Raw genomic sequence first — 27,992 nt, forward strand, 5'->3', positions numbered from 1 at the left:
TCATTGTGTAAATATTATTTACATTATAATAATGTGCATCACAAAGCTAATCAGCCTTAAAACAGAATTTATTGTATTATTTGTTATGTTCTGTAGTGTACTGTAGCCTTGTGTGTCTCAGCCTCAACATTTTGACAGAATTCACAATTTTGTGTCCCTTTTATGTTTCGTCCATCAGTGGTCACTCACTACAATACCCAGCATGCATTAAACTATGACACTAAAGAATGATAGCACTTATCTCAATTGTCAGACCTTTTTCTTTGCTTAAGGAATCATTCAGCCTGCTAGTTAGGAAATATTTCAAACAACTCCAAAGCAATTGTAGTCTTTCAAAATTCACTTCCACCTTCAAGACACATCATCAAAAGGTGGATATCCTTTTCTATAACCCAGAAATTCATGCTCTAGAGACTACAGTGCAGGGGTGTCAAATTCAACCAGTAAAAGGGCCAGATTAAAAATCTCATCAAATCTGTGGGCAAGAGAAAAAATAGTTTTTATTTCATTTTTATTAATATATTAATGTAACCCAAACTGGTCAATGTTTATTCAAAATATACCAAAACTTCAACAGTACAATACAGACGCTTGTAGTAGACCTTGAAATATTACATGAATACTTCAAATATTCAAAATTTAAATGTCTCCAGGAGCTCAGTATTTTTAACCTACCTATTATCTTAAACATCCTTTATTTGATGCAAGTTCACTAATTCTTGGGCTCATTTTCTGAGCTGTTGAGCTGACGTAAGGTGTTTATGTTGGTTGAACTACAGCTGAAATGCATTTTGGTGATATGACTGGTGTGGAATTATGCAGAATTCCATAGAAATAAAGTGTAACCACTGTCCCATAGACTGTTGTTGGGGTAGGAGAGTCAGAGCACATATTACGTTGCAGTGCATGCTGGGGACTGCAGTGCAGCTCATTGTGAAACGGGCTAATGTTCATAGAGATTAAAACACTTTTGCGGGCTGGAAAAGATTTTGTGGCGGGTCTGATGTGGCCCATGGGCTCCAGTGGTATTAGGTGGTCCGAGATACGTAGGCATGTTTAAAACACTGTTGCAATGGTTAAATATTTCCTTTTTGCTGGAGCGTCCCTTTAATGAAAAAAAAAAAGTGTGTTTTGACAATGCGTGTCCACTAGATGGTGCTCTGTCAAAGGCTCTCGAGAAAAAAATGTCGCTCAGAGGCTCTCAGCATTACTTTTTTGTGTAATGAAAAAAAAATCAATATGTTTTAATTTTGTTTATTAATATGTAATTGTCCTACATAAAAGTTACCAGAATGCGGGAATCAAACGCTCTGAACATTTCTGAGGGGGTATTCCAGGTCACTGATGTAAGTTTGGAAGATATTCCTTTGGAGTTTTATGACACGTCATGATTGACAAGTTAGGCCAATACATAAAAATTTTTGCTTAACATTGTAGATAAGGGTGGACAAAAGAAGAATGAAGTTAGGGACAGTAGGGAAGAAAGAATGCCATGAAGGGTAAGAATCTACTGGTCATTTGGGCTCATCCTTCATATTGGCCCAGTTCCTGTTGAGGTGGAGCAGCAGCCTGAGGTGGGGCAGTTTCCCTTCACGCAGGATGGGGGGAAACAACTGAGTATTCCTTTTCCTGAATGACCAAGCATGCCCAGGCCTTTCCTCTGTCTATGTGTGTGTGTGTATATATATATATATATATATATATATATATATATATATATATATATATATATATATATATAATGTGTGTGTGCGGGGGTGTGTGTGAGATTATTAACTGTTTAAGATGATGATTATGTGGGTCAGTCTGTTCCTACATTTTGTGTCCATATAGAGGATTCTATGGATTCCAGAAGCATAGATCTCTTATGGTGGTTAGGGCAAGACAGGCAGGCAGAAATGACAGCTTTAGTTCTGTTTTCTAACATGTATAACATGTTTTTTCTTTAAATCTAATCATACAAATGTTAAAAAACATAAGAAAGAAACATATATTTGTTTATTTCTGTGTGTTTTGTGAATTCAGGTCCACTCATTTCTAACTGCATTTTCTTAAAATTAGTGACTTAGCGGCTCAGCACCTCCTTACAATGTTGTGTTCTATCATTGAAAAGCATGTATCCTGTAGTACCTAGAATACTCTTAGAAATCTATTCACTTTCTTTTCACTAACAACTTCATTCATACAAATGGTCCATATTTTCTGAGAACTCATTGGATACAGGCCTATTCTTTCCAATTAGCCTTTCTCTACAACTGTAAACCATAAAAGTCTCTAGAACACCTGCCTTCATGAATTTGTATATGTTCACTTCTGACCAGAAGTGAGTGATAATCATAGAAGGATTTCCTAATATGTTGCTTATAGTTGGAATTGTGGTAGATTATATACTACAAAATGACCTGGAACATGTTTTATCATTGCGATGCATTGTGTTTTCTTTACATACAAAGGCAAAATTTTTGTTTTGTAAAATGAGTGAATCTGTGCATAAACATCTAATTTGCATATTGCATCATTTTACAAAAAAGCTATAATGCAAACAATGCTGGTAAGAATATCAGTAATCAACCAACTAAAATTCATTGTGATAGGTTTCATAAATGAGCCAATTCAGCTTTAGTCACACCTTTACAGAGCACTTCAGAGTTTTCAACTAAATTTCTGTCTGCATCCATGGCATACAGTCAATTACTATAGACAGTAATTACCAGTAATTGCACTTTGAAAAGACCCAAAATCCTTTTATAACAGAAGCCTTTGGGCAGCTTCTTCAGCACTGGCCTACTGACCCGTTTTAATGGGTTTCCAGTTATCTTCTACGTACAAGGAAATAATTGTAGTATTAATTGATGCCATACTATGGATTCAGCAGACACAGATTAGGTTGAAAATGCTGGAGTAGTCCTTTAAGGCCCATATCTGATCTGTAGCTAACTGTGTGGAAAATTCACATTCCTCTCTGAGGCCCAGGGAGCCTCTTCCCATCCTTTGAACTACATGTCCCTACATGCACAGCTTCACCAGCCAATGGCTTTGCACAAACCCTCTGACCGCCATGCGCTATGGCAGCGGTTGCCAATGGCGACAGAGGCTTGAGCCAGGCAGCTGTCAGGGGGCCTCCCGAGCCTGGTGATCACATGGCCTCTCTCAGACCAACCCCCCTCTTCCTGTCCCGTCCTCACTCCCTCCTCAAATGCCATACAGGGTTAGGGGGAGGGGAGAGAGGAGGAGGAGGGAAGTGGAATGAGTGAGAGAAAAAAGGGATGGGTGAGGGAACGAGGGAGGGAAAGGGAAGGCAAGGCAAAGCGAGTGAATTGTGAAAGAGAGAGTGCTGTGTGAGGAGCAGAGGGGAAGAGAAGGAGATCATATCATAAACATAAACATACAAACCTTCTAGCAGATACCACTAATACCAGAAACCAGGAGAAGAATGAAGACGGAGGATGAAGGAAGGGACTGAATGGGGTGCTGCCTGACAGGGTGAAAGAGAAAATGCCTTTTTGAAGGTACGCAGCTTCATGCACCTCCAAAGCCTAGCCTGTGTGAGGAGTTTTGTGGATTTCCTTGGATATTTTCCCTGTGGATTTTTACCAGGAAGAACGGGCCATGAGCAGGATCAGGAGACAGGAGGAGGATCGCTGAGGCATGGAGCAGGTGAGGGCAAACATCCATGCATGTGGTGCATGGACCTTCATTCATTTCCACTGAAGCAGGTGTGGTGACAGCTTGAATATTTCACAAACCAATCAGCACATTTCTTGTCTGCTGCTGCCAGCAGTGCTGTAGGCTAAATCAAACAACACAGCAGGACTCTGCCTCAGCAAGGCTGACACTTCTCAGATGTGTTGGTCACAATCGACCACATGCTGCAAGCTTGTTTAGGTGATTTATAGTATGTCTGTACACTGATTCTGCTGTGGTGATGATGTCATACCAAAAGTCAGACAGTGGGGGGATGGTGAGGGATACTGAGAGAGACTTGCTATTCTTTGAAGATCATGTTTGAACACTTTCTGAAGGTTATCAGTATCATAGACTGGTGTCTCGTGGCACATTGTATGAACAATTTATGTACAGCCTAACTATGAGTAGCTAAATGGTCAGCTGATGCCACACACTCTATATCGCAGAATGCCTGGGCTTGTATTTGTGAACACTACATGTTCTCATGTTTATATAGTAGTTTTTTGTTTGTCTGTCATTAGCTGCATCACTTGCATAGTAATGAGTGCCAGTGTTCTATTTATGTCTGGAGCCACCTAGAGAATCCAAATCCAAGAAAAAGCTGTGTCAGAGGTGCATCCCCAGTTGACATTGTATCCACTTTGTACTTCGGAGCATAGAAGGGTGTTTCAGTGCACCTCCAATAACTATGAATCTGCTCAGGTGTAAAAGGAAATTGAAATATTTGATTAACATTACTGTGTGAACGTCTGAGACCATCCTTCATGTATTTAATGTCTAGTCAAAACACCTACTGTTATTAATTTTTCAGGAGATATTAAGGAAATTATATTTAAGATAACCTAGAAAATTTCCAAACCTGGTAGTCAAAAATGTATTATAAGCTACAGAAACAAAACATGTTCTATCAGCCACGTAAGACCTGGTAGACCACAAAAAGTATCCCCTTCAGATAAGCGTTACTTAAAGCTTTCAACTTTGAGAGAGAAAATCAAACTCCATTCGTGAGCTTCAGAGCTGAATGCTTCTACTGTCCATGCTTCTACTGTGAGAAGACAACTCAGCGCTATGAGTCTGAAAGGATGTGAGGCTGCCATGAAGCCATTACAGAAAAAAAAAAAATAATAAAAAATATATAAATATATATATATATATATATATATATATATATATATATATATATATATATATATATATATACACACAGTACTGTGCGAAAGTCTTAGGCACCCAAGACACATTTTCAAAATCTATTTATTTGTGTAGTGTGTTTATTTGCTGAGAAAAGTGTTATGTGAATAAACAAAATTTATAGAATATTAATTAATAATGATATATATAAAATCATATAAATAATAAATAGTGATTTTATGGATGTTTGTGTGTTTGTTTAACCATTTTCAAACCTCTCTTCGAGGAAGCCCAGTATTATATGTAGTTAAAAAGCAACTCCTGGTTTGACCAATCAGTGCTTCATTAAACTGTGTGATATATATCACACAATGAAGCTGCTGGTGTTCTCAGACCACCCCAGAGTCCAGACCTCAACATCATTATATGTGTTCATGAGAAGCAGTAAATGCAACCAACTTCTGAGACTGAACTTTGGAGACATGGAAAAATATCCCTGCAGATTTCTTTGAAAAACTGAAAGCGAGTCTCCTGAAAAGACTGAAAACTATAATAAAAGTGAGGCATGAACACAATAAATAGTGAAAGTATTTAATATGATATTATAGGTGAAATGTATATTTTCTATTTACATAAATAAGGGATTTTCTGCACAGTATTGCACTTCTCAAATAAACAAACAATTCCAAAAGTGCCTTAGGAGAGCTTGGTTTTACCAATTTTACCCCAAATGTAATCAATTAACCATGTTTGGTGTCCGTACCTAATAATACCTAATGTGTTCTTAATATATAACCTGATCTTGGATGGCAACTGATTACCAAGCCCTTCATTAACTGTTGGGCCGAGGAACAGTTGAAACTGCATTGCCGTGGGTGGCCTGGAACACGATTAAGAAACACAGTTGTGTCAGTTTGATTTTTCATCAGACTATACCTTGGTGTCTACTGAAACAGCCCCGGGAGTCATAAGGAGTCATAAATGATATCCTCCACAAGCTGTTCTAAGAGGAGGAGGAGGCAGTATCTCATAATATAGCATTTATTAGGCAAAGTGAGTCTGAGACTGAGATTCTTGGATTAAGCCACTGCTTACCTGAGATTGTAAGCACCTCATTAAATCATCTTGTCCAAAATGTCTACCTTTCCAAGTGTAACTAAGCAGCCCTGCATTGCTATGTTCAAGTTCCTGCATGTCTCTCTGCAGCATGATCCTTCAGAAGTGGGCCATAATAGCTCTAAACTTTGGAAATAGTGCATAGGCAATATGGAAAATTAAAGTGGCCTTAATGTGGCTGAATTCAATAGACAGGATCTACATCCGAACATTTAGTGTACTGACAGTGACCTCCGAAAAGCATAGTTATGTTATTTATCCTGATAACAAGAATATCTCATCATATTGCTCGCTCCAAGGTGGTGCTCTTCTCTTCTCTTCTCTTCTCTTCTCTTCTCTTCTCTTCTCTTCTCTTCTCTTCTCTTCTCTTCTCTTCTCACATTTTCTGCCCCTCCTGGTCTGCATTATTGCATCTGTCATACTACTGCTGTGAAAGAGTCATTTTCTTTTTATTTGCTGCCTCCTGCTCTGCCTCTCTCTCTCTCTCTCTCTCTCTCTCTCTCTCTCTCTCTCAGCAGGTGGCTGAGGTCACAGTTTTTTTCTGCTCTACTCCTTTGGTGATAAATTATTCATGAAGCCTCTCACAGGGGACCGTCCTGTCCATGGCTGCTGTTTGGGTGACGTTACCTCCCAGCAGTAATACTGATGACATTATCACCATCGAGAGTGTGTGAGATTCTCTGTGTTTGTTTGTTTGTGTGTGTGTGTGTGTGTGTGTGTGTGTGTGTGTGTGTGTGTGTGTGTGTGTGTGTTTGTATGCGTGTGTGTACAGGTTTTTATACATTTTCAGGACTACAGATGTCCTAACTTCATAGGAAAATCAGAGAAAAACAGGGTTAGAGCAGAGGATCAAGAAAAAATGTTCATGTTTCTTTTCTAAATTCTGTTCCATTTCTAAATCCTGTTCCATTCAGTCCCATTGCTGCAGGTGTTCAATTTATATATTATACGTGTTGGACGTGTTAGTTGTTAGTTATTATGCGTATATTATATATGTTAGTTTTGCTTACATACACATAGAAAGGACACATTATTACATACAGATACTTACATGTATAAAATATATTGTTACATGGAGGTACTTATAGAAATATAATATACATGGGATGTATGTGTATGACCCCATATCCTAACATTGTATAAAACCAAACCTGTGCGAGACGTCGCCTTGAATTTTAAGTTAGCATCTATCTTTAAGGCTTATTAAATGAGCTTTTGAAAAAGAATGTAGGTCGTTCAAGATAAATGTGGGTGTGTGCGTGTGTGTATGTGCAAGCACTGGGCTTTATAGCCATGGCCGTAGGCAGCAAGCGACTTTTCGCCTACTACCTCTAGCCATTCATAATAAATGGGGTCATCCCTCAGTCATAGTGTATTTACATAATTTTAATATAATCTGCATGAATAATTAATGTCCATACAGTCAAACTCACTGTAAACATCCCATGTATATTATAAATATTTCTTTAAATAATACTTTTTATATTAACTTTCATTATATTTTATGAGCATGTTTGCCTTCTCCTGACAACTTCCAGAGCTTTTTTTTTGTTTGAACGCAAATGATTTATAATACTCATGGGACAAATGCAGTGCATGAGCCTACATCTTGACATTGTATGCAAATAAACCTGTTTATCTCACCGTGTGTGTGTATGTGTGTGTGTGTGTGTGTGTGTGTGTGTGTGTGTGTGTGTGTGTGTGTGGTAGTGTCAAAAGATATATATACATATATCTCATGATATATTATTTGTTTATGTAACATGGAGCGCTGAGGCGGACACACGTGCTGAGATAAGCGAGATTTATTAAGGGCAAATCCAAAATCAGGGTCAAGACAGTCCAGGGTCAAAGAGCCAACACGGATAGATCGGGGGGCAGACATGACAAATCAGAATCAAACAAAAAGTACAAACAGAACAAACAGAACATCCAACATAGCATACAACACCAACTAAGCAAACAAAGATTCAAACAAAGACCAGTGAAAACAAAGGGCAAACGCAGGGCTTAAATACGACACCGGGAAGACGAGGGACGGGTGAAAACAATCGGGGCGGAGTTACAAAAGAAGGGGCAGGACTACAGATACCAAAACAAAGAAGCACGTGGACTAAACACAAACACATACAGGACTGGGAGGGGCCAATCATGACAGTTTAGAAAAAGACTAATGTCAAAAGGAATAGAAACAATACAACAAATAAATTTTAATATGTATGTCACTGCGTTTAACTATTTCCAAACCTGTCCTCGCGGAAGTCCAGTGTTATTTGTAGTTATTGTCCAGTAATTTTATACTCCAGGAAAATTCTAATGATATATATTGTTTTTACAAGCAAAAAACACAGCTTTATATATTGGGTGATAAGGAGGCAGTGGTTCAGTTTCGTGGGAGAAACAGGAAGAGGGTGGTTATGTTAAACATCTGTGTGTGCAGATACACGGCCAGGCCAGAAGTGAAGGACGAAGGCCTCGTCTGTCCTCTGTTTATGTGTTTGTGTCGTTTGGACAGCAGTGTGCTGTCCAGTGTGCCCATGGGGCAAACGCCAGAGCTATCAGACAGGCAAAAGCTCCACAAATTGAAGCAGGAGCAGATCAATACTCATTTCAGACACAACAATACACGATGTGTTTGAATACTGTGTCTATGCATGTCTGTCAATCGTAAGTCTGCTTCACATTGCCAAAGGTGAAGGTTTAGGGGTGAAAGGTCATGTTTTCTGCCAGTGTTAGCGTACAAGCTGGAAAGACAAATGACAAAGCCTCGTGCGAGTATATCGCACTCTAAAGGGAACTGAAATATGGAACTTTCTGCAAATTTAAGTGCACAATTTCAATTTATTTGCTGAGTTTAACATAGTAGAAAGAAATACAACATAAAATATAAGTGCCATAACTTTTGCATCTGTCACATTTTATGTTTTCATTTTTTTCATGTTTAATTCAGCAAATAAACATTAACTGTGCATTAAAATGTGCAGAATGTGTTCTTGGTAGAGGTTGTGTTAACTTATTTTCACCAAAAAAATAAACTCCTTAAAATCCCAGATTCATTACATACTAAAGATTATTATTAAGTAACTACAGGGACTTACAGGGACTGCAATAACACTTTAGGCCTGCTGCTGGGCCCTGGCCATTTAAGGGATAAGCCAAGGATGCCCAAACTTTTGCATATATATATATATATATATATATATATAATAACTTGCTGATAAAACTTATTACCAATGAATTCCCTATGTTTGAAGCTGTTAATAAGGCAAACAATGGTGAAATTGCTGATTGCATAATTAAGAGACAGTTTCTACATTGCTTTGAAACTTCTTATGTTCTAAAATAATTGAAACTGAGCTACATTGTAAAGTAGTATCAATTTTGAAAAGCAAATCTGATGTTCAGCATGTGTACTCAAATTCTTGATTGGTGTGATAGATGGTGTTAATAGTGGCAGACTTGATTGGTATTTATGCACCATATTGTCTGGAAATTGACACTCAGTAATGGAACACGCTTCTCGTAAGATGAAATCTGTTCCGTCTGCAGTTTGTCTGAGAGTATATGCATGTAGATGCATCTGAGTGTATGTCTGAAGGTCGTCTCATTGATCAGATGTGAGTGAGGTCAGTAACAGTAGTTGCTGCAGTAAGAAGTGCAGGCTGGCCCTGCTGATCTCAGGCACTTCATTATGTACATCTACCTTGTTTCTCCACTCATTGTCCATTTTATCAGCTCCGCTTACATATATGTGCACTTTGTAGTTCTACACTTACAGACTGGCGTCTGTTTATCCGTATATGTTGATATCCCCTTTTAACCCTTCTCGTCAATAGTCTAAACCATCATAGGACCTCCACAGAGCAGGTATTATTTGGGTGGTGGATCATTCTTGGCACTGATTAGTGTATGTTGTGCTGGTAAGCATGGCTCAGACACAGCAGTACAACTGGAGTTTTCAAACACTGTGTCCACTTATTGTCCAGTCTATTAGATACACCTACCTTGTTGGTCCCCCTTGTAGATATAAAGTCAGAGACAGTAGCTCATCTACAGCTGCACAGTTTGTTTTAGACATCCTACAGTCCTTCATCAGTGGTCACTGTTGGTTGGATTGTTGGACTATTCTCAGTCCAGCAGTGGCACTGAGGTGGCTGATCAGGAGCACCTCACAAGCTTAGCCAATGAACCAGTTGTCTGGCCATAATAATTTGGCCCTCAGACTCAGGTCTTCATCCAACACGAATACTTTGAGATCCAAATATTCACTTACCACCTAATTTCTTACAGACCTTGACGTGCGCTACTGTAATGAGTTATTTATCATGTTAGTGTAACGTTATTCGCTTCGTCTGTAAGTGGTCATTACTTGATTGTAATGTATTGTACTGTACTTATGTAGTGTACTGTATTGTATTGTATTGCACTGTTCTGTGTTCAGCTCTGTTCCTTTTTCTCTATGTATCAACAGTGACTTTTTGTTTCTAGCATCTGAGCTCAGGACAAGCTTTCTCTTTTACCTATTGGTAATTGGTAACTAGCAAAGACACTTTCTCTAGATAGACAAAGCACTTGTTGTAAGTCGCTCTGGATAAGAGTGTCTGCTAAATGCTGTAAATGTAAAAGGTCACAATGTTTTGGCTCATTTTATATACATATACATATATATATATATATATATATATATATATATATGGAAATAGAAAGAGAGAGGTGACTGTGTGCAGAGCTATACAGAAGGAGAGATATTTTCATTTTTATGTTTATTGAAACTGAAATACTGAAAGTTGCAGTTGCAGTGCTGTCTATTTAATCCATCCTTCCTCTTTCACCCTTTAATGCTCAACACAACAGAGTTATTGTGGAAAGCATATTTTATTTGATAATATAAACTCCACTAAATCCCAGTCTTATTACATATTTATTATTCAGTAACTACAGGCACTGCAAACTTGTTGAGCTAATCTTAGGTTATAAAACTGTGTAATAAAACTTTGGGCACATTGAGATACTAGTTCTAGAATGTTTCACTTGTATATGACTTTTGTGAGGATGTTATATACAGTCGTATGCCAATGTTTGGCTGCCCTGATCAAATTATGAGAACACAATTCTGTACAGTTTGACCAATTAATCAAGCTTTATTTAATCTCAGAGAACGCTGAGGATGACCCTAATTTACAATGTGGCTGAGTTGATACAGTAAAAGGGATTGATGATGTATAAGACAAATAACAAATAATAAAAGTAAATTGAATTTTAAAAAAGGACTCAAATCAGGTAGGTTTAGAAAAATGAATGAATAAAATGAATAATAAAAATCAGGTAAAACGGTTGCAGGCAGAGTGGAGGAGTTTAGAGAGCTAGAGTTTAAAATCACGGAGTGACCCAGCGAGCTGAGCTTTAGTGTGTCCTGTAGTAAGTTCCAGTTCACTGGTGCTGTGACTAAAAGCAGATTTTCCCAGTTCGGTAAAAACCCTCAGTGCCTGGCATGTGATCCAAACCACTGGAGTGAGTCTGATAAATACCATTATTTACAGATATCATTGAAGTAATAAATTCTGGCATATGGCCGGTAAGTGTTTTATAAATAAAAATAAAGCAGTGTGCTTCCCGCCGTGTAGCTAGTGAATGCCAACCAACTTTTTCATACAGTCTGCAGTGATGAGTGAGGGTCTCCAATAATGAACCTCAGTGCAGAGTCCAGTGGTTTGAGGGAGCTGGCAGATGCATGTTTGTAAATTACGGCACTGTAATCCATGACAGACAGTAAGGTTACCTCAACAATTCTTTTTCTTGCCTACACAGGGAAACAGGATTTATTTCTATATAGGTAACTGAGGTTCTGTCTACATTTGCCAACCCATCCATCCATCCATTTTCCAAGCCGCTTCTCCGTCAGGGTCACGGGGACATTTGCCAACCAATTTATTCAATTTAAACACGAGTTTATCATCCAGCCATATACCAAGGTATTTATACTCTGTGACTCTTTCAATGTTATATCCCGTCAGGGTAGTGATAGTCACAGAATTAAAATCAGTTTTAGTAGTTCTGGAAAACAGCATGAACTCAATTTTCTTAACATTTAAGACCAGTTTGTATTTGCACAAAGCAACCTGTAGGGCATTAAATGAGAAGTTTAATGCACAACTATTGTTTATTTGCTGAATTTAACATATTGAATAAGAAGAAAGCATGGAATATGGCCTGTGCAAAAGTAATGGCACACTTTACATGTTATGTTTTTTCAAAAACACTGAACTCAGCAAATAAATAGAAATTGAGCACTAAAAGTAGCAGAAAAATGCTGTATCTAAGTGTGTTCCCTGTAGAGGATGAGAACAATTATTTTCACTTAGACAATCGATAAAACATTAAATTTGACGAGAGATAATAACATGTTGCTGCTGTTGGAACAAAATCTTGCATCTTCATTTTCATCAATTTTCAATTTTTTGACATAATTTGAAAATGCATTTTGGACTTTATATTGTGTGTAAATTTCATGAAGGATGGACCAAAAAAAACGACCAAAAATTCTGGTTGCATTGACATGCATTGATAGTAATGTATGTTTTTCCTTTTCCTGTAAAGTTACCATTTTGGAGATAGAAGGTTTTGTTCTGATGACAGCGATATAGACATAAAGGTAAAAACAACATACATATGTCTCTAATGTGATTTGTTTCTAACTGAAACAGATCTGTGCTCTCTCTGCAGTCACCCTGAATCTGTCCGGATTGTCTTTCATTAGATTCGGTTGCACAGATCTGCTTCTGAGCCATTTTTAATGCACGCCTGCATCCAAAAGAGGACATGAGCCCTTGTGTACAACTGTATCACATCTCTGGGCATTTGGTCTGTTAAGCTTTTGGTGCTCTACAATGGCAAGATGCGCTGACACAGGATCAGAGTTTTAAGACTGTATTTAGACAGGGGTGAGTTCAGAGGTGTAGCCGAGGGGTGGGCAGCGGTGGCCGTTGCCAGCCTGCAAGGGAACATGGCCACACCTTGCAATAAAATCTCTGGGTCTTGCCAGGACATCCCATTCTAAAAGATCTGTCTACACCCATGGCTTTAGTGATTCTGGGGCTCTAGGCAAAAGACAGGAATGGGACCCCTAGGCCTTTAATTAGTTAAGGCTCTGGGCCACCAAGTTTCACAACCACCTACACAGTGATATCTTGGCAAGTGAAATCGTCTGAAATCTAGTCGATATCACTGGTGTTTCTTACTGTGAATTGAATGTTACTTCAATATGGAAAAACTCTCCAAAATCTTTTGGAACTATTTCACCTGATAAAATCCTCCATGTGCTTCTTCACAATGAACACATTATTAAAATACCAAAAATGAAGAGACATCAGACATCATACAATGCATTTGCTAACATTTTGTGTAATAGCTTTCTGTGAGGGAGCTTCTAAGAAGCATCAAATGCTTCAGATGTCTGGTTCCTATCACCACCACTGTGAACAATTCTGATTTTTCTCTAAAATGGAGTATTTGAAATGAAACCACTCTGAATGACTTTGTTTACATGTTATATGTTTAATTATGTAGACCTTTTGTAACATTGGCAGATTCTCCTTTAAAAGAGAGAATACACAGTTTTTCTACTGGAGGAAAACAGATGAAAGTCTATATTATACAATGATATTCTAAATGATTGTGATTGGTTGTATGTATATCACAAATTATAAATTGGCACAAGAGCTTTGTTACCTTCATTTGTACCACCTGTACCCAGAGCTACACTCTGTCACTTTGTCCTGGCTACTGAAGCAGAGCAGAGCACTTTTAGTATATGTGTGTGTCAGTATCTGTTCTTCCTCTTCCTTTTGTAATGTTTTATTTTCTATCATCCAGCTCATTTCTCTCTCTCTCTCTCTCTCTCTCTCTCTCTCTCTCTCTCTCTCTCTCTGTACACCCTCTTCTGGATGTTAGTGGTACTGCAACTCATTAAATATGTTTGGTGGTGGGATTAGGTGGGATTGCAGATTAAATTTGTTGGGGGAAATTGCCCAACGGTTTAACTGTCAGACAGATGGTTGGGGGTTTGTTTATAGGGTTGCTTCAGTGAAACAGATGCTTCTTTACTTATTGTATCATTACACACTGTTAGCTTCCATACCAATGCAGTTTCAACTCCAACAACAGCAGAATTAAACTGTATTAATGTCAATAAGTGTCATCAAAATAGTACAAATACATATTTAGTTCAGAGCATCATGGATTTCTGTAGATTATGTATAGTGCTGTTGAATCTACAGGCTGGTATGCACAGGACACGTGTTATAGAGATTGCATTTTGGCCTGTAATGTCTTTAACGGCCTGCTGCTGGTGCCTTCTCCATTCTGATTGGTGCATTGAGCCAAAGGAAATGAGGTTATAGGCTGGCATTTCCTGATGTCTGCTTGTTGAAGTCCCCAGGGACGAAAATGTGGTTTGAAGCTATATGCGCTGTGGTAACCAAGCCAGTTACTAATTGTAGAGCATATTAGCATTATCGCTAACGATAGAATCAAGAATCGCAGCCCTTTTTGTGCTTTACTAGGCTTGCTAAATGTAAACCTGCAGTACTGAGCAGAAGTCTGAGAACACCTTTTTTTTGTTTATTTCCAGTCCAAGTTATTCATTTTTCAGTGTGAGAAAATTCTCTCCAGACTTCTTCCTTTTGCTCTCATGGAGTTTTCTTTGGCTTGCTCACTGGGGCTTGGACCCACATTTCTCTGTAAAGCTGCTTTGTGCCAGTGCCTGTTGTAAAAAGCACTACATAAATAAACTTTGTCTTGACCAACTGTAAATGTTATAATACATATATTACAGTTTCCATTTTTTCAGGGGACTTTCTTTACTTGCGCTCCAGACTCTGGGGTGGTCAGTCCGTTGTTCTGAGAATACCAGCAGCATCTTTGTTTGATTTGAAAAAGATCTTCTTGACAGCTACACATTCTTTCAGACCCATAGCACTGAATTGTCTTCTCACAGTGGTAAGAGTGGAGGTTGATTTTCTCCTCTTTCTCCAAGAATGGAGAGGTCTTGCATGGTTGTTAGGAGTCCCATTTTCTCTGTAGCTTTTAATCATTTTGACTTTCTCTTTCCGCATGCTAATGAATGATCTTATCTGTAATGTCCTCAGAAAAAGGTGGTCTTTTGCACAGCACCGTGTATTGTAATGTGCCTTTTTCCAATACTGTAACTTATGTAATGTAAGTGTGAGCAGCTGGGTATCGCTCTCTTTTCTCTTGACTTTAAAGGGAAGTGATGTGAAGAGTAAGGAAATGGTGGTATGTGTAGTATGGCCCACTATAGGTGATTGAAGAGGAAACAGGAGGTTACCCCAACAGCAGGGACAGTGAACCATAGTCTGGGATCAAACACAACCTATGACTCCTCATTGGCACTGTAATACATAGAGGAACCGGTAGTCTACTGCATGCATTTCAAACTGCCCAGGTAAAACCATGACCTAATCCTCACTTGTTGGCTGGGAATAAGCCAACAATGTAAAAACTGAGAATTCAGCGAGTGAAAGCTTCCTAAATGCAGTTAATACATCCAGTATTTCTATTTGTTGTAAGAATATTATAAGATTTCACACCCTAATTCTAGCCACATGTTATAAGTAACTACCTAGTGAAAAACATCTTCTTCCATTGACAGACAAGACAAGTTTGCTTATGTGCTTGAATGTTTTGAAGCAGTGCTACAGGACTTTGGTCAAATATGTTGTACATTTTACTGATCTGCTTTAAATGCTATTCCATCCAGTAGTAAGGGACGTGCAAATCAAACAAAGAAGCTGCTGAAGACACTGAAAAATGAATAACTTGTACTTACTAACCATTTTCAATGTTAGTTAAACAAATGAAAGGGCCTCTGCCTAGTACTGTTTGATATATCCCAGGCCTGCATGAAGTGAAATTTCGGGTGACCGTATACATAGTACTAATGTGATAGTGCAGTTTGCCGGGGAGTTCACAGTACACATTGTGACCATGAAGATGTGATGTACGTACATAAATCTCTGACCTTGAAAGAATTTGATTAGGAGGTTTGTTTAAGGAACAATTTTTGGAAAATTCATTATTATTAAACAAATACACTGAATACAAATGTGACTGGAGGAACTATTTGCACACTAACTGAGTACAGACAATATAAACAATATAACAAGATTTTTTGGGGGGAATTTTCATGTTTGAAAATGATTGTGGCCAAAACTGATGCAGCTTAAACAACACTTTGGATCATGGTGCATTGAGGCATTTCTACAAGCCTAAAGAGTAGTGAGAGTAGTGAAATACAGGAGAAAATGAAGCGACAGAACGATTGAAAGGGAAGATGAGGCTGTGTCCATCGCGCAGAATGGGGTAGAATGTAGAGCAGAGAATGTGACCAATTAGAACTCTGGCACTGCTAATGAACGAGTGGGAAGGCAATGTATCCTGCCGTATTCTCTCTGCTCCCCCCACCCAGCCCCTCATACAGCGTATAGTGCAAGAAGTGGTTACTAGGTTAATTTGATTTGCACCGTTGCTTGGAGATGGTGAATGGACTGCTGCAGGGCCAGATCTCTCTCTCTCTCTCTCTCTCTCTCTATCATGTAAACAGACTTATAGGCATGCTGACACCTAATGTATTTCAACAATGGGTGGACAAAATACAATAATTAAGTACTTGAGTGAAAATAGATGTACTACAGTAAGATACTTTAACCTTATCCACTGACTACAAGATCCAGAGTCACTGAATGCAATATGACAATTGCAAGCTCTATGTCACAGGAAATAAATTAAATAAATATACTATCACTCAAAGGTTATGGCACGTCTAACTGAATACAGTCACTGTCCAATAGAAAAAAAATCTTCAAAATGTTTAAAAAATTGAAAAAAACATTTTTAATGTAAATGAAGAAAGATTTTATTCCAGTCAATCCAATCAATGGAGCATTTATGTAAATGTTATGCCCACATTTTGCATCTACAATGCAAAAAATTGTGGCAAGTGAAATTGTCTCAAATCTGTTAAATGTATTTACTATTTCCCACTTTGGGAAACTACACTACACCAACCACTACATGTTGATGGACTATACTCATTCCAGCAGTGACACTGAGGTTTAAAAACTCCATTGCTGTGTCTGATCCACTCAGACCAGAGCAACGCACATTAATACACCACCACCATAGTGGTTATGCCTAGTGGTTATGGTGGAGATGGTGTCATCTGTTGACCGGGTTGGGGCGATATGCAAATTGCAATGGGTCCAGTGAAGGAGGAAGCTGGTCTTTAATGTGCCTCATGACAAGCCTCTCGAAGTACTTCATGATGATGGGAGTGAGTGCAACAGGATGGTAGTCGTTGTGGTAGGACACTGGAGACTTCTTCAGCACAAGGATGATGATGGTGGACTTGAAGCATGTTGGAACGACTGCAGTGCTCAGAGAGATGTTGATTATGTCCGTGAGAACATCAGCCAGCTGTTCGGTGCATCTTCTGAGCACTGTGCCCAGTATGCTATTGGATCTTGGTGCTTTTCGTGGGTTGACTCTGAGTAGAGTTCTCCACACATCAGCGGTGGACAGACACAATATCTGTTCACTTGGAGGAGGTGTAGTTTTCCTCGCTGTCATGCCATTCTGTCCTTCAAGCCAAGAATAGGTGTTATTAGGCACGTCTGGAAGGCAGGCATCACTGTCACAAGCAGGTGGAGGTGACTTGTAGTTGGTGATGGCCTGGATGCCCTGCCACATGCGTCGTGTGTCAGCAGTGTTTTGAAGATGATTGTGGATTTTCCTTGCATTGTCGCAGGTTCTCAGCAGCATGCACACCTCTGCAGTCATCCATGGTTTCTGGTTGGGGTGTGTAGTGACAAGTTTGGAGACAGTAATATCATCAATGCATTTGCCGATGTAGCCAGTCACTGATTCTGTATACTTCTCCAGGTTGATTGAGTCAACACAGGTTGCTGCTTCTCTGAACATCTCCCAGTCAGTGGGCTCAAAACAGTCCTGAATAGCATAGATACCTCCTGGCATTCAGATTCTCACTTGCTTCTGGTCTGGATCGGCACATCTGATGAGTGGTCTGTATGCTGGAATGAGCATTACAGAGAGGTGGTCTGAGTAGCTGTAGTGGGGCGGGGCTCAGCCCTGTACATGCCGGGGATGTTTGTGTAAACAAGATTCAGCATTTTAGCCCCCCGTGTTGCAAAGTCCGCATTCTGGAGAAAATCTCCAGCAACAATGAACAGTCCATCTAGGTGTGTGTTTTGCAGATGCTGACAGCACTGTACAGCTCATTCAGTGCAGCTTTAGCATTAGCACTGGGAGCTATATACACCACTACTATGTACAGCATAGTTAGCTCTCATGGCAAATAAAATGGCCTGACTCTGACAATCGCAAACTCCACCAGTGGTTAGCAGTGACTAGAGACTAGTGCTGCGTTTTTACGCCATTCAGTGTTGATGTAAACATACATTCCCCCACCTTGAGTCTCACCGCACAGCTCAGCATCTCTGTCCACACGGAAGCACAACAGGCCGTCAAGCTGAACGGCTAAGTCCAGAGTGGAACTCATCATCCACATCTTTGTAAAAATGAAAACACAGCAGTCTCTGAACTCACTTTGGGTAGCCTGTTGAATCAGGAGGTAGTCCAGTTTATTCTCCAAGGAAGAAACGTTTGAGAGAAGATGCGATGGAACAATCGTCTGGGGTTAGCTGTTAGCCTAGCGCACACACAGCTCGCTTGCTTCGCTTCTGTTTTCTCGCACATCGCTTTCAGCCAGCAGGCTCACGCAGCACCGTGGTTCACAGCAGGCCTAGCTTCTGCAGCTCTTCCCACAGTTCATTTGGAAGCAGAAATTGTGGCTGATTTCTCATCTTTAGCAGACTCTGGTGATTGTAGTCGCTGGTGCTGGTTGAAGCAGTCATGTCATAGTTTGGTAAGTTTACCTGACAGATAGTAATCAAAAAATAGCAAAAAAGCACTGTTTTTTCAGAGTCAATGGCATGTGTTAAAACATGCAGTTTTACATACAATATTAATCTCTATTGTCCCAAAAAAGCAAAGAAAATTTGTTTCTCCATGATATGGGTGAATTTATCTCACAGTGTTGACAGATAATGTTGCTTGTTTTAAGAAAATGTAAGCAAAATTATTTCCCAGTATAGCCCTGTGATGGACTGGTGACCTATCCAGGGTTTATCCTGCCTTCTGTCCCATGACCATTGGGATAGGCTCCAGCTCCCCTTGCGAAATAGATGGATAAGTGGTTTGGAAAATGGGTGTGAATACTAAAATAAAAATATGAATGACATAATGACACAACGTTTATTGTATAATAATATGATATTGTGTAACATTAACATATACAGTATATTTAATTCATATTTTAATGGGGCCCTTGGCTCATGGGGTCCCTAGGGGACACCTTGCCTAGAGCAAAGACCACTATTGCAGTTATGTTCATGTGTGGGAAAACTAGCATCTTGCTATGGTTTGTGTGTAAAAGATCACTCTAAGAATGATGTTTTTCTTAAATTGTTTTCCTCTGTTGGTGGGCTGGTACTGCGGTAACAGGGTTAACCACCACCAGGCAGAGGCCCACTGGATTCCTATTTGCAGTTTAACACTAGTCTGCATTAGTTCACTAGCTCTCATTTACCTGGTTTTGTCCATGCATGAATCTACTGGTCTCCTGTCTGTAGTGCTAATAGGGCTTACATCTGCATGTAATGGCTGTAACAGTGCTTTAATCTCTCATTCCCCTCAGGGAGCTCTCTCTCTCTCCCTCTCTCTCTCTCTGAGCACTCTCAGGGGTTCTACAAACCCACCTGCCCCTAGACGGGACTTCCAGAGCCTTCACTTAGTCCAAACGCACTGTCTGACATTCAGAATAATACAATTCTGTTCAACAGTGCAATCCAGTTAAGCCACATTAGCATGAAATTAATCAGACTAATAGAATTAACAGGATGATAATCATCATTAACATGACTTCTCTCTCTGTAATGTAATACCCTTGAGTAGTCTGGCCTGCTGGGTTCATTTGCTCTCTCTCAGCAAGTAGAAGCAGCATCCAGACTCTCTGCAACTGCCCCGATCCAACAGACGGCGGCTAAGTGAACCAGGCCTGAGTGGACTTCCTACTCTTTGTTTATCTAACCATGCTGTACCTCATACAAATCATTCTGCCAGCTAAAACAACACACCCTTGCTTGTACTGCAGTCTGCTGGAACTCTAAACAATAAAACAAGACAAAGGATTACAATAAATAGTGAGAGTATATTTGTAAAGGCTTTGTCGCCATCATAACACACTGTGGGTTGGTCTCCCTGTAGGATATCATTTTGAACTCAATCTGTGCCTGGGAACAGGTCTAAAAATGAACAACACTAATAAGGGTGTGTCTTTTATTCTCTAATGGCTTCTTGGGGTAAACACATTGTAATTATTATTAAGCTGTCATCCACTGCACTTCTATATTATTGTGCAAACAATGTATTTATAATAATATATTATAATTATTTTATAATATAATATTATAATATATTATAATATAATAATTATATAGGGCGGCACGATGGCGTGGTGGGTAGCGCTGTCGCCTCACAGCGAGGAGGGCCTGGGTTTGATTCCCCGGCCGGGCGGCCAGGGTCCTCTCTGTGTGGAGTTTGCATGTTCTCCCTGTGTCTGCGTCGGGTTCCTCCCACAGTCCAAAGGCATGCAGTCAGGCCAATTGGACATGCTAAATTGCCCCTGGGTGTGAGTGCCTGTCTGTGTCTGTCTGTCTGCCCTGCGATGGACTGGCGACCTGTCCAGGGTGTATCCTGCCTTCCGCCCGAAGACTGCTGGGATAGGCTCCAGCATCCCCCGCGACCCTGACGGAGAAGTGGCTTGGATGGATGGATGGATGGATATAATAATTATATTGCTTTGCTCTATAGTGCAGTATTCTATAAATTGCCATAATAGTGGTAACACTGGTGCTACATATTACCACTTTTAAAGGGCTCCACCCTGCCTTGCGCCCAATGACTGCTGGAATAAGCTCAGAAGAATAAGCGGTTGAGAAAATGTGTGTGTGTGTGTGTACGTGTGTGTGTGTGTGTGTGTGTGTGTGTGTGTGTGTGTGTGTGTGTGTGTGTGCGTGTGTAATCAACCTATTCAGCCTACAGAAGTTTAGCCCCTTCATGCTGAATACATATGGAATGTTTCAGCTTGAACTCTTTTAAAATGCAGCACAATACAAGTCAGCCAGTGAGAACAGATGTAATTTACATATATCTGTCGTAAAGAGTAACAAAAATCAAATTATAGTTCTAAATGTTAAAGATAATTGAAATGTGGTCATGTAAAAAATAAATTACAGCCCAAACATCATAAATAGATGTGGGACATGGGCCCTTTAAAGAACCATATACAACAGGTTTTGCGTAATAATAATAATAATAATAATAATCATCATCATCATCAAGTACATCTAACTTTTAATTATACACACACACACACACACACACACACACACACACACACACACACACACAAACACAGAGTTTTAAACAGAACTGCTCTGCACAGAAATATTGCTGGAAAAAACTTTCCTCTCTCCTTCTTAAACTCCCCCTCTAATCCCACCTTTCTTTCCCCCCCACTTTGAAGTTATGTCTTTTCCTCCATCTCTCTCTGTTAATTTGACCACATAGAGCGCTTTGTCTGTATGGCCTTGAACGGACTTGTTGCAGTTGTAGTTCTCACAGATGGCCGCCAGGCGGTGCTGCGCGCCCCGTCAGTCGAGCAGCGGTAGTGTTTTGTGTTCTTTTTTCACCCGTATTCCGTCAACTCTCACATGCTGCGTTAGGATTTATTAGCAGTTCGTTCCAGTCGGCTGAGCTACTATCTAACCCCGTAGCAATATGCAAATCGACCAAGTACTAATGAGCGTGAACTCCTAGCTAATCCTAGCTCAATATGCAAATCAGTCAACTGCTCGTCAATGTGAACTACTAGCCAATTCCCGCACAATATGTAAATAAGTCAACTTCTTGTGAGAGTGAACTACTATCTGCGAGAGTATGAACCAATGGCTGTCATTGGTATGATCTTCGCGCCAATCGCGAAGCAATATGCAAATTTAAGTGTTTGTGATTGTGAACTACTAGCCAATCCCAGCGCACTATCAAATACGTTCATGAGGGCGGAGTTCATCCGAATACGGGTGGGAAAATAACTCCCGCTCGGACGGCTACGGAAAGCCTAGAGGCGAAGGGCAGGCGGGCTGCGTTCAGTCTCCAGCCCGGTCAGTCTCAGCCGGCGGGGGAGGGATTTACACTGAGAGGAAAACAGCAAGCTGGACTGGATAACGGCGCGGTGCATCGGAGCGCGAGGGCGTGCAATCGCGAGTACTCTTGTTCTTCTTTTTTTCGTTTCCTTTGCACACTCCGACGCTTAGTGCAACTTTATTAGCCGCCAGATCGGACCCCCTTCCACCCCTCCGCTGTCCAATGAATGGAGTTGCATTTTGCCTGGTCGGGATCCCTCCGCGCGCAGAGACCGAAGTAAGTGCTCGTGTTTCCTGCTGGGCGTCGAGCGTGTTGTGCTGCTGTGCGGGCTGTGCTGAGCGGGAGTCCGCGGCATGATTCCCTAAGAGGATTAAACGGCGTGGCCATACAAACAGTCAGGGGGGAGGAACATGCAGGGCTGTTTGGAGGGTAGAGTGTTTTTCTTGCAGCTTTGTTTGGCTCTTGATGGCACTTCTTGGACTGAGGTGCGAAAAACCCATAGCAACCATCAAGTGTTTCAGCAGGACAGGTTCAAATGAAAACCATCACTACTGCATTTAGCTCTGTTTACTGGACTGGAGGCTGCAGCTCAAATTGCTTTGTGTATATGTGTACAGGGACGTTTCAAGACACTTGGGGGCCCTAAGCACCCCACCCACCTCCCAACCACCTCAGTGATGTTTTTTTATACGCAGGCATGAAAATAAATTCAGATTCATTTTTTGTGATCACAAAAGAGTTTAGGAAAAGCAGAATGCAGGGGAAACAGAACTACATCTTCTGTTTAAGGAAATAAGTGTGGTGTCTCTGCTTCCCTACTTTGATTTTGTTTGTGATGACGTCATTAGATATGTGTCTGTCAAAATCATAATAAGCACAAAAGAAAAAGTTATGTACATACTTGTGGGAGGCCCCTGTTAGCGCAGGGGCCCTTAAGGCTTCTGCAAACTGACAGCACAGCATCATGTAGCAAAGCACTCAGTCATCTACTGAGGAGCTCTGAAGGCGAGATATGGCTTTAATTTAATGTAGTAATGCCAGTGTGCTGAGGGGTGAGCTGTGTTGTGCTGAAGAATTGCGTACCTTTATTGGAAACAGTGGTGGGGCCAGACGTGATGAAAATATTGGGGACAGTTTTCTGAAAACTGCCCCCAGATTCCACTAGTGTGGGCTCTGGAGTACAATCAAAAACACAAGCAAAACAAGCACAGCGCTGTCATTAGCTCTCAGAACGGCTTTCCCTTTCCAAGATGTAGCGTTTATTTTTACCGCATGCGGTCCATTCTCTGTACAACTGACCCACGTCTGCATGTACATGAATTTTGGTGGAACTTTTCAGTCGCACTAACATCCCCTAAAGCCAGTGATGGGGAGTCGATTCCAAAAGAATCGATTCTTCAACTCCAACATGTCTTCAAATCCTGGCCAGTGACTCCGAGAGTCGAAATACTTGGAGTCAGTTCCGTGTTTTTCCATTGTAACTGGCACGAGGGACATTTAGACCGAGGTTTGTGTAAAGCAAGGAAGAGTAGTGTGAGCTTGTTTAATTCCCAGGCTTCAAACAATGCCAACACTGCTCACCAGAGGAAGCTATGGTTGACTTCTTATTTGCCAGCTTCTTATTCCAATTTTCCATTCCACCTTAAATGGTGCAGCAGTTATATTCTGGTGCCGGCACTCTATTATGGTAAATGATGCATAATTTAAGGTGGAGTGAAAAAAACCCAAAGCCAGCTTCATCCTCGTGGAAAGAGGATCAAGATAACCTCCAACTGCACTGGAGTGAAAAACTGAAAAAGAATTTAAAAATTGTTCTTTTTCAAAGAATTCTGAGCACAGTAAGGATTTTCTCAGTACATCACATTTGTCAGCTGTAACCATTTGTGAAGCAGCCTGATATGATGAGTTTTCATCATATCTCTATAAACTGTGCTTACGATGGTTTAATCTCTGCTAGATCCTTTTATTATCTTGCATTGTCTTGGTTAAAATTAAGTGGAGTCCAGAAAACATGGAATCTTGCCTCACTTTAAGCTCCCCCTTCATGTGCCATTGGTTTGATTTAGAAATTTCACACTTAGTTTCTTCCCACCAAGTCTGTGTTCCCGCCCACATTTAGCCTCAAATTTCTTGTGGCTGTCCCCAGATGTTCTTGTTACAAGGTAAGTGCTGGCCCTGCAAGGCTAAGGGGCCCTAAGCAACTGCATATAACTCTTCTAGCAACAAACGGCGCACATACAGCTTGTTTAATTTCTATATGAATGCATTGCCAATAGAATGGGATGTTTTGGAGGTTATTATGCCCAACCAAAGGTGGTATAAAGCTCCCCAGCATTGGGCTGTTGAGCAGTGTAACTGTGTTCTCTAGAGTGATGGAGCTTCATCCAATATGTTTGGGATAAATTGGAGATGCAATTGTGTTCCAAAACTGATCATCCAACATCAGCACCTGACCATTAATGCTCTTGTGGCTGAACACAAGCAAATTCTCACAGCAGTGTTCCAATGTCTAGTGTAAAGTGTTCACAGAAGAGGAAGAGTAGAGACTGTCAGTGCAGCAAAGGGGAGACAGACTCCCTATTAATGCCTCTGACTTGATGGACGAGCAGGTGTCTGCAAACTTTTGGTCATATATTGTATATTAAGTCCAGATATTCTTTATCACTATGGGCAGTGTTAAAGCAGTGTGCCCCCTCCTCTCCCCTGCTTTGTGTTGTATAATAATATAAGTCTGATAAAATATAAAAGGCTTTTCTATGCATTAGTTTTCAGCCTATGTTCTAAAGCGTTCTTAAATGTTTTGACGTCATCAGGCTCTGAGCTGTAAAGGCCTCGTTCTGCTGGGCTGCTCTGCTGTTGGATTAAAAATGTCTATAATCGATTCCTTCATGTGAAACATCTGGGAAGTAAGTTTTTCCCAGTATTTCTGCAGTAAATATCCCTTTCTCTCTCTCTCTCTTTTCCTCTCTCTCTCTCTCTCTCTCTCTCTCTCACTAACCTGAGAAACTAACCTGTCTCTCCCCTTTCCCATCGACTGTTTTACTGTCTGTCTCTGCCCTCTTACTTACTGTGTGTTTTTGGCTTTTCTTTCTTTCTTTCTTTCTTTGACTACTCTCTCTCTCTCTCTCTCTCTCTCTCTCTCTCTCTCTCTCTCTCTCTCTCTCTCTCTCTCTCTCTCTCTCTCTCTCTCTCTCTCTCCCCCTTCTCTTTCTTTCTTTGACTATTTCTTTTTCTCTTTCCTTCTCTTTCACTTTCTCTCCCTCCTCGTCTTTCTCTTTTTTCATTCCTTCTTTCTTTCTTGCTTTCTTTCCCTTTTCTTTGACTGTTTCTTTCTTTCTTTATTTATATATTTCTTTCACTTTGTCTCTCTCCTCCTTCTCTTTTTCTTTCTTCCTTTGATTAATTCTTTTTCTTTCCTTCTCTCACGTTCTCTCCCTCCTTTCTTTTTCTTTCTTTCACTTTCTCTCCCTCCCCCTCCTCTTTCTTTTTTTTACTTTGTCTCCCTCCTCTTTTTCTTTCTTTTTCTTTCTTGATTATTTTTTTTCTCTTTCCTTCTCTCTCTCACGTTCTCTCCCTCCTCTTTCTATCTTTTATTTCTTTCTTTCACTTTCTCTCCCTCCCCTTCTTTTTCTTTCTTTCTTTCTTTCTTTCTTTCTTTCTTTCTTTCTTTCTTTCTTTCCCTTTGACTGTCCTTCCTGACTCCCTCACTCTTTTTCCCCACCCCCCCATATCTGGCACTCTGGTCTGCTTTTATTTAACAGATGAATATAGTCATTGACCCCAAGAGGCGCCACATTTGTAAACATCTGTATGTTGCTGTGATGTCACCTGGAACTGATAAACTCAGTCTCTGTTCTCTTTTGCTCTTTTCTTCTTTTCCTGTCCACATTCAGCCTGTTTTTTACTGTGCACTGGGAGATTTTTTCCCACTGAAGAGTTCCACTCATGTCTTTGTTGGCCGGTATAAAAATAAGCCACTTTTCTATCTCTGGGAGTAATGAGAAAAGATACGAGTGTGTTTATAGAGGTGCGTAAGTGTGTTTCTTTATGGTACTGGCGCAGGGCTCAGTTTTAGCCACGATGTATGAGCGCTCGGCTTTGGAATGCGCTCCTGTGCTGTGGCTTTTTTCTTTGTAATGGAACCTGAACAGTAGCTACATGACTGGATGTAGATAAACAGTAGGGATGTTACAATACAGTGTGTCATGTTGTATTGAAATGTATCTCAGCATATCATGTTAAACTTGTTTACACATCATGTTAAACTCATGTTAAAAATGTATAACTGTTACACAGTACCACAGTACCTCAGGAGCTCAGTGAATTCCAACATAGTTCTGTGATAGGACGCCACCTGTGCAACAAGTCCAGTCGTGCAATTTCCTCACTACTAAATATTCCACAGTCAACTGTCAGTGGTATTGTGACAAAGTGGAAGCGATTGGGAACGTCAGCAACTCAGCCATGAAGTGGTAGGCCATGTAAAATGACAGAGCAGGGTCAGCGGTTGCTGAGGTGCATAGTACACAGAGGTGGCCAAATTTCTACAGAGTCAGTCGCCACAGACCTCCAAACTTCATGTGGCCTTCAGATTAGCTCAAGAACAGCGTAGAGAGCTTCATGGAATGAGTTTCCAAGGCCAAGCAGCTGCATCCAAGCCTTACATCACGAAGCGCAATGCAAATTTACTGTCTGACTGCATTGTGCCAAGTGTAAAGTTTGGTGGAGGGGGGATTATAGTGTGGGGTTGTTTTTCAGGAGTTGGGCTCGGCCCCTTAGTTCCAGTAAAAGGAGCTCTTAATGCTTCAGCAGACCAAGAGATTTTGGACAATTTCATGCTCCCAACTTTGTGGGAACAGTTTGGGGATGATCCCCTCATGTTCCACATTGCGCACCAGTGCACAAAGCAAGGTCTATAAAGACATGGATGAGCGAGTTTGGTGTGGAAGAACTTGACTGGCCTGCACAGAGTCCTGACCTCAACCCCATAGAACACCTTTAGGATGAATTAGAGACAGCCAGAACTTCTTGTCCAACATCAGTGTCTGACCTTTCCAATGTGCTTCTGGAAGAATGGTCAAAAATTCTCATAAACACACTCCTAAACCTTGTGGAAAGCCTTCCCGGAAGAGTTAAAGCTGTTATAGCTGCAAAGGGTGGGCCGACATCATTTTAAACCCTATGGATTAAGAATGGGATCTCACTCAATTTCATATGCGTCTGAAGGCAGGTGAACGAATACTTTTAGAAATGTAGTGTATATGTTACCCACTTTTATTCTAAGTAAATTTAGATCTTTTGTATTAATCCAGTTACCAGAAAGTGTTAAAAAAAAAGAAAGTCTGCTGCTGTTTTCAAGATAAAATGCTTTGATATGACCGCAACATGGTATTGGCAGGAACCATAAAATGTACAGAAAAGATTCCTTTTCCTTACAAGAGAAGTAAACAACACTATGGTTTCATATTTGTCTGCTTGAATGTATTTGATTTACAGACATTAACAAACTAATAGTGGTTTTTATTCAAGGTTTCACATACTGCACTAAATCAAATTAAAGCAGAGGAATTCTGCTCTGTTATGAAAGATGTTGGTGCTCTTAAAGTATTGACGATGATGATCAACAGTGTCCTCAGAAAAGCTTAATGTAATTTAAAGTGATGGAATTTACTCCACTAACAATAAATATTGTCATATTGCCCGGCCCTGCAAGTGAATATTATGCACAGTTATGTTTGTTCCAGTGGGCAGAATAG

The 27,992-nt window shown here is 40.3% G+C and overlaps 1 protein-coding gene across 2 annotated transcripts in view; it reads left to right on the plus strand.

Moving 5' to 3' along the window:
* Nucleotides 1–3,306: 3,306 nt before the first annotated feature.
* Nucleotides 3,307–27,992, plus strand: part of arhgap23a (Rho GTPase activating protein 23a) — a 118,274-nt gene continuing 93,588 nt past the window's right edge. The window contains exon 1 of one of the 2 annotated variants that reach the window (XM_037544640.1): nt 3,307–3,657. In XM_037544640.1, coding sequence (XP_037400537.1) covers nt 3,649–3,657 — 9 coding nt within the window. In that variant the 5' untranslated portion in view covers nt 3,307–3,648. Of the gene's footprint in view, nt 3,658–22,263; nt 22,513–27,992 lie in introns of those variants that run through there. The other variant, XM_037544638.1, reaches the window with a different exon arrangement.

The sequence above is a fragment of the Pygocentrus nattereri genome, chromosome 14 (assembly GCF_015220715.1).
Source record: "Pygocentrus nattereri isolate fPygNat1 chromosome 14, fPygNat1.pri, whole genome shotgun sequence".
Lineage (NCBI taxonomy): Eukaryota > Metazoa > Chordata > Actinopteri > Characiformes > Serrasalmidae > Pygocentrus > Pygocentrus nattereri.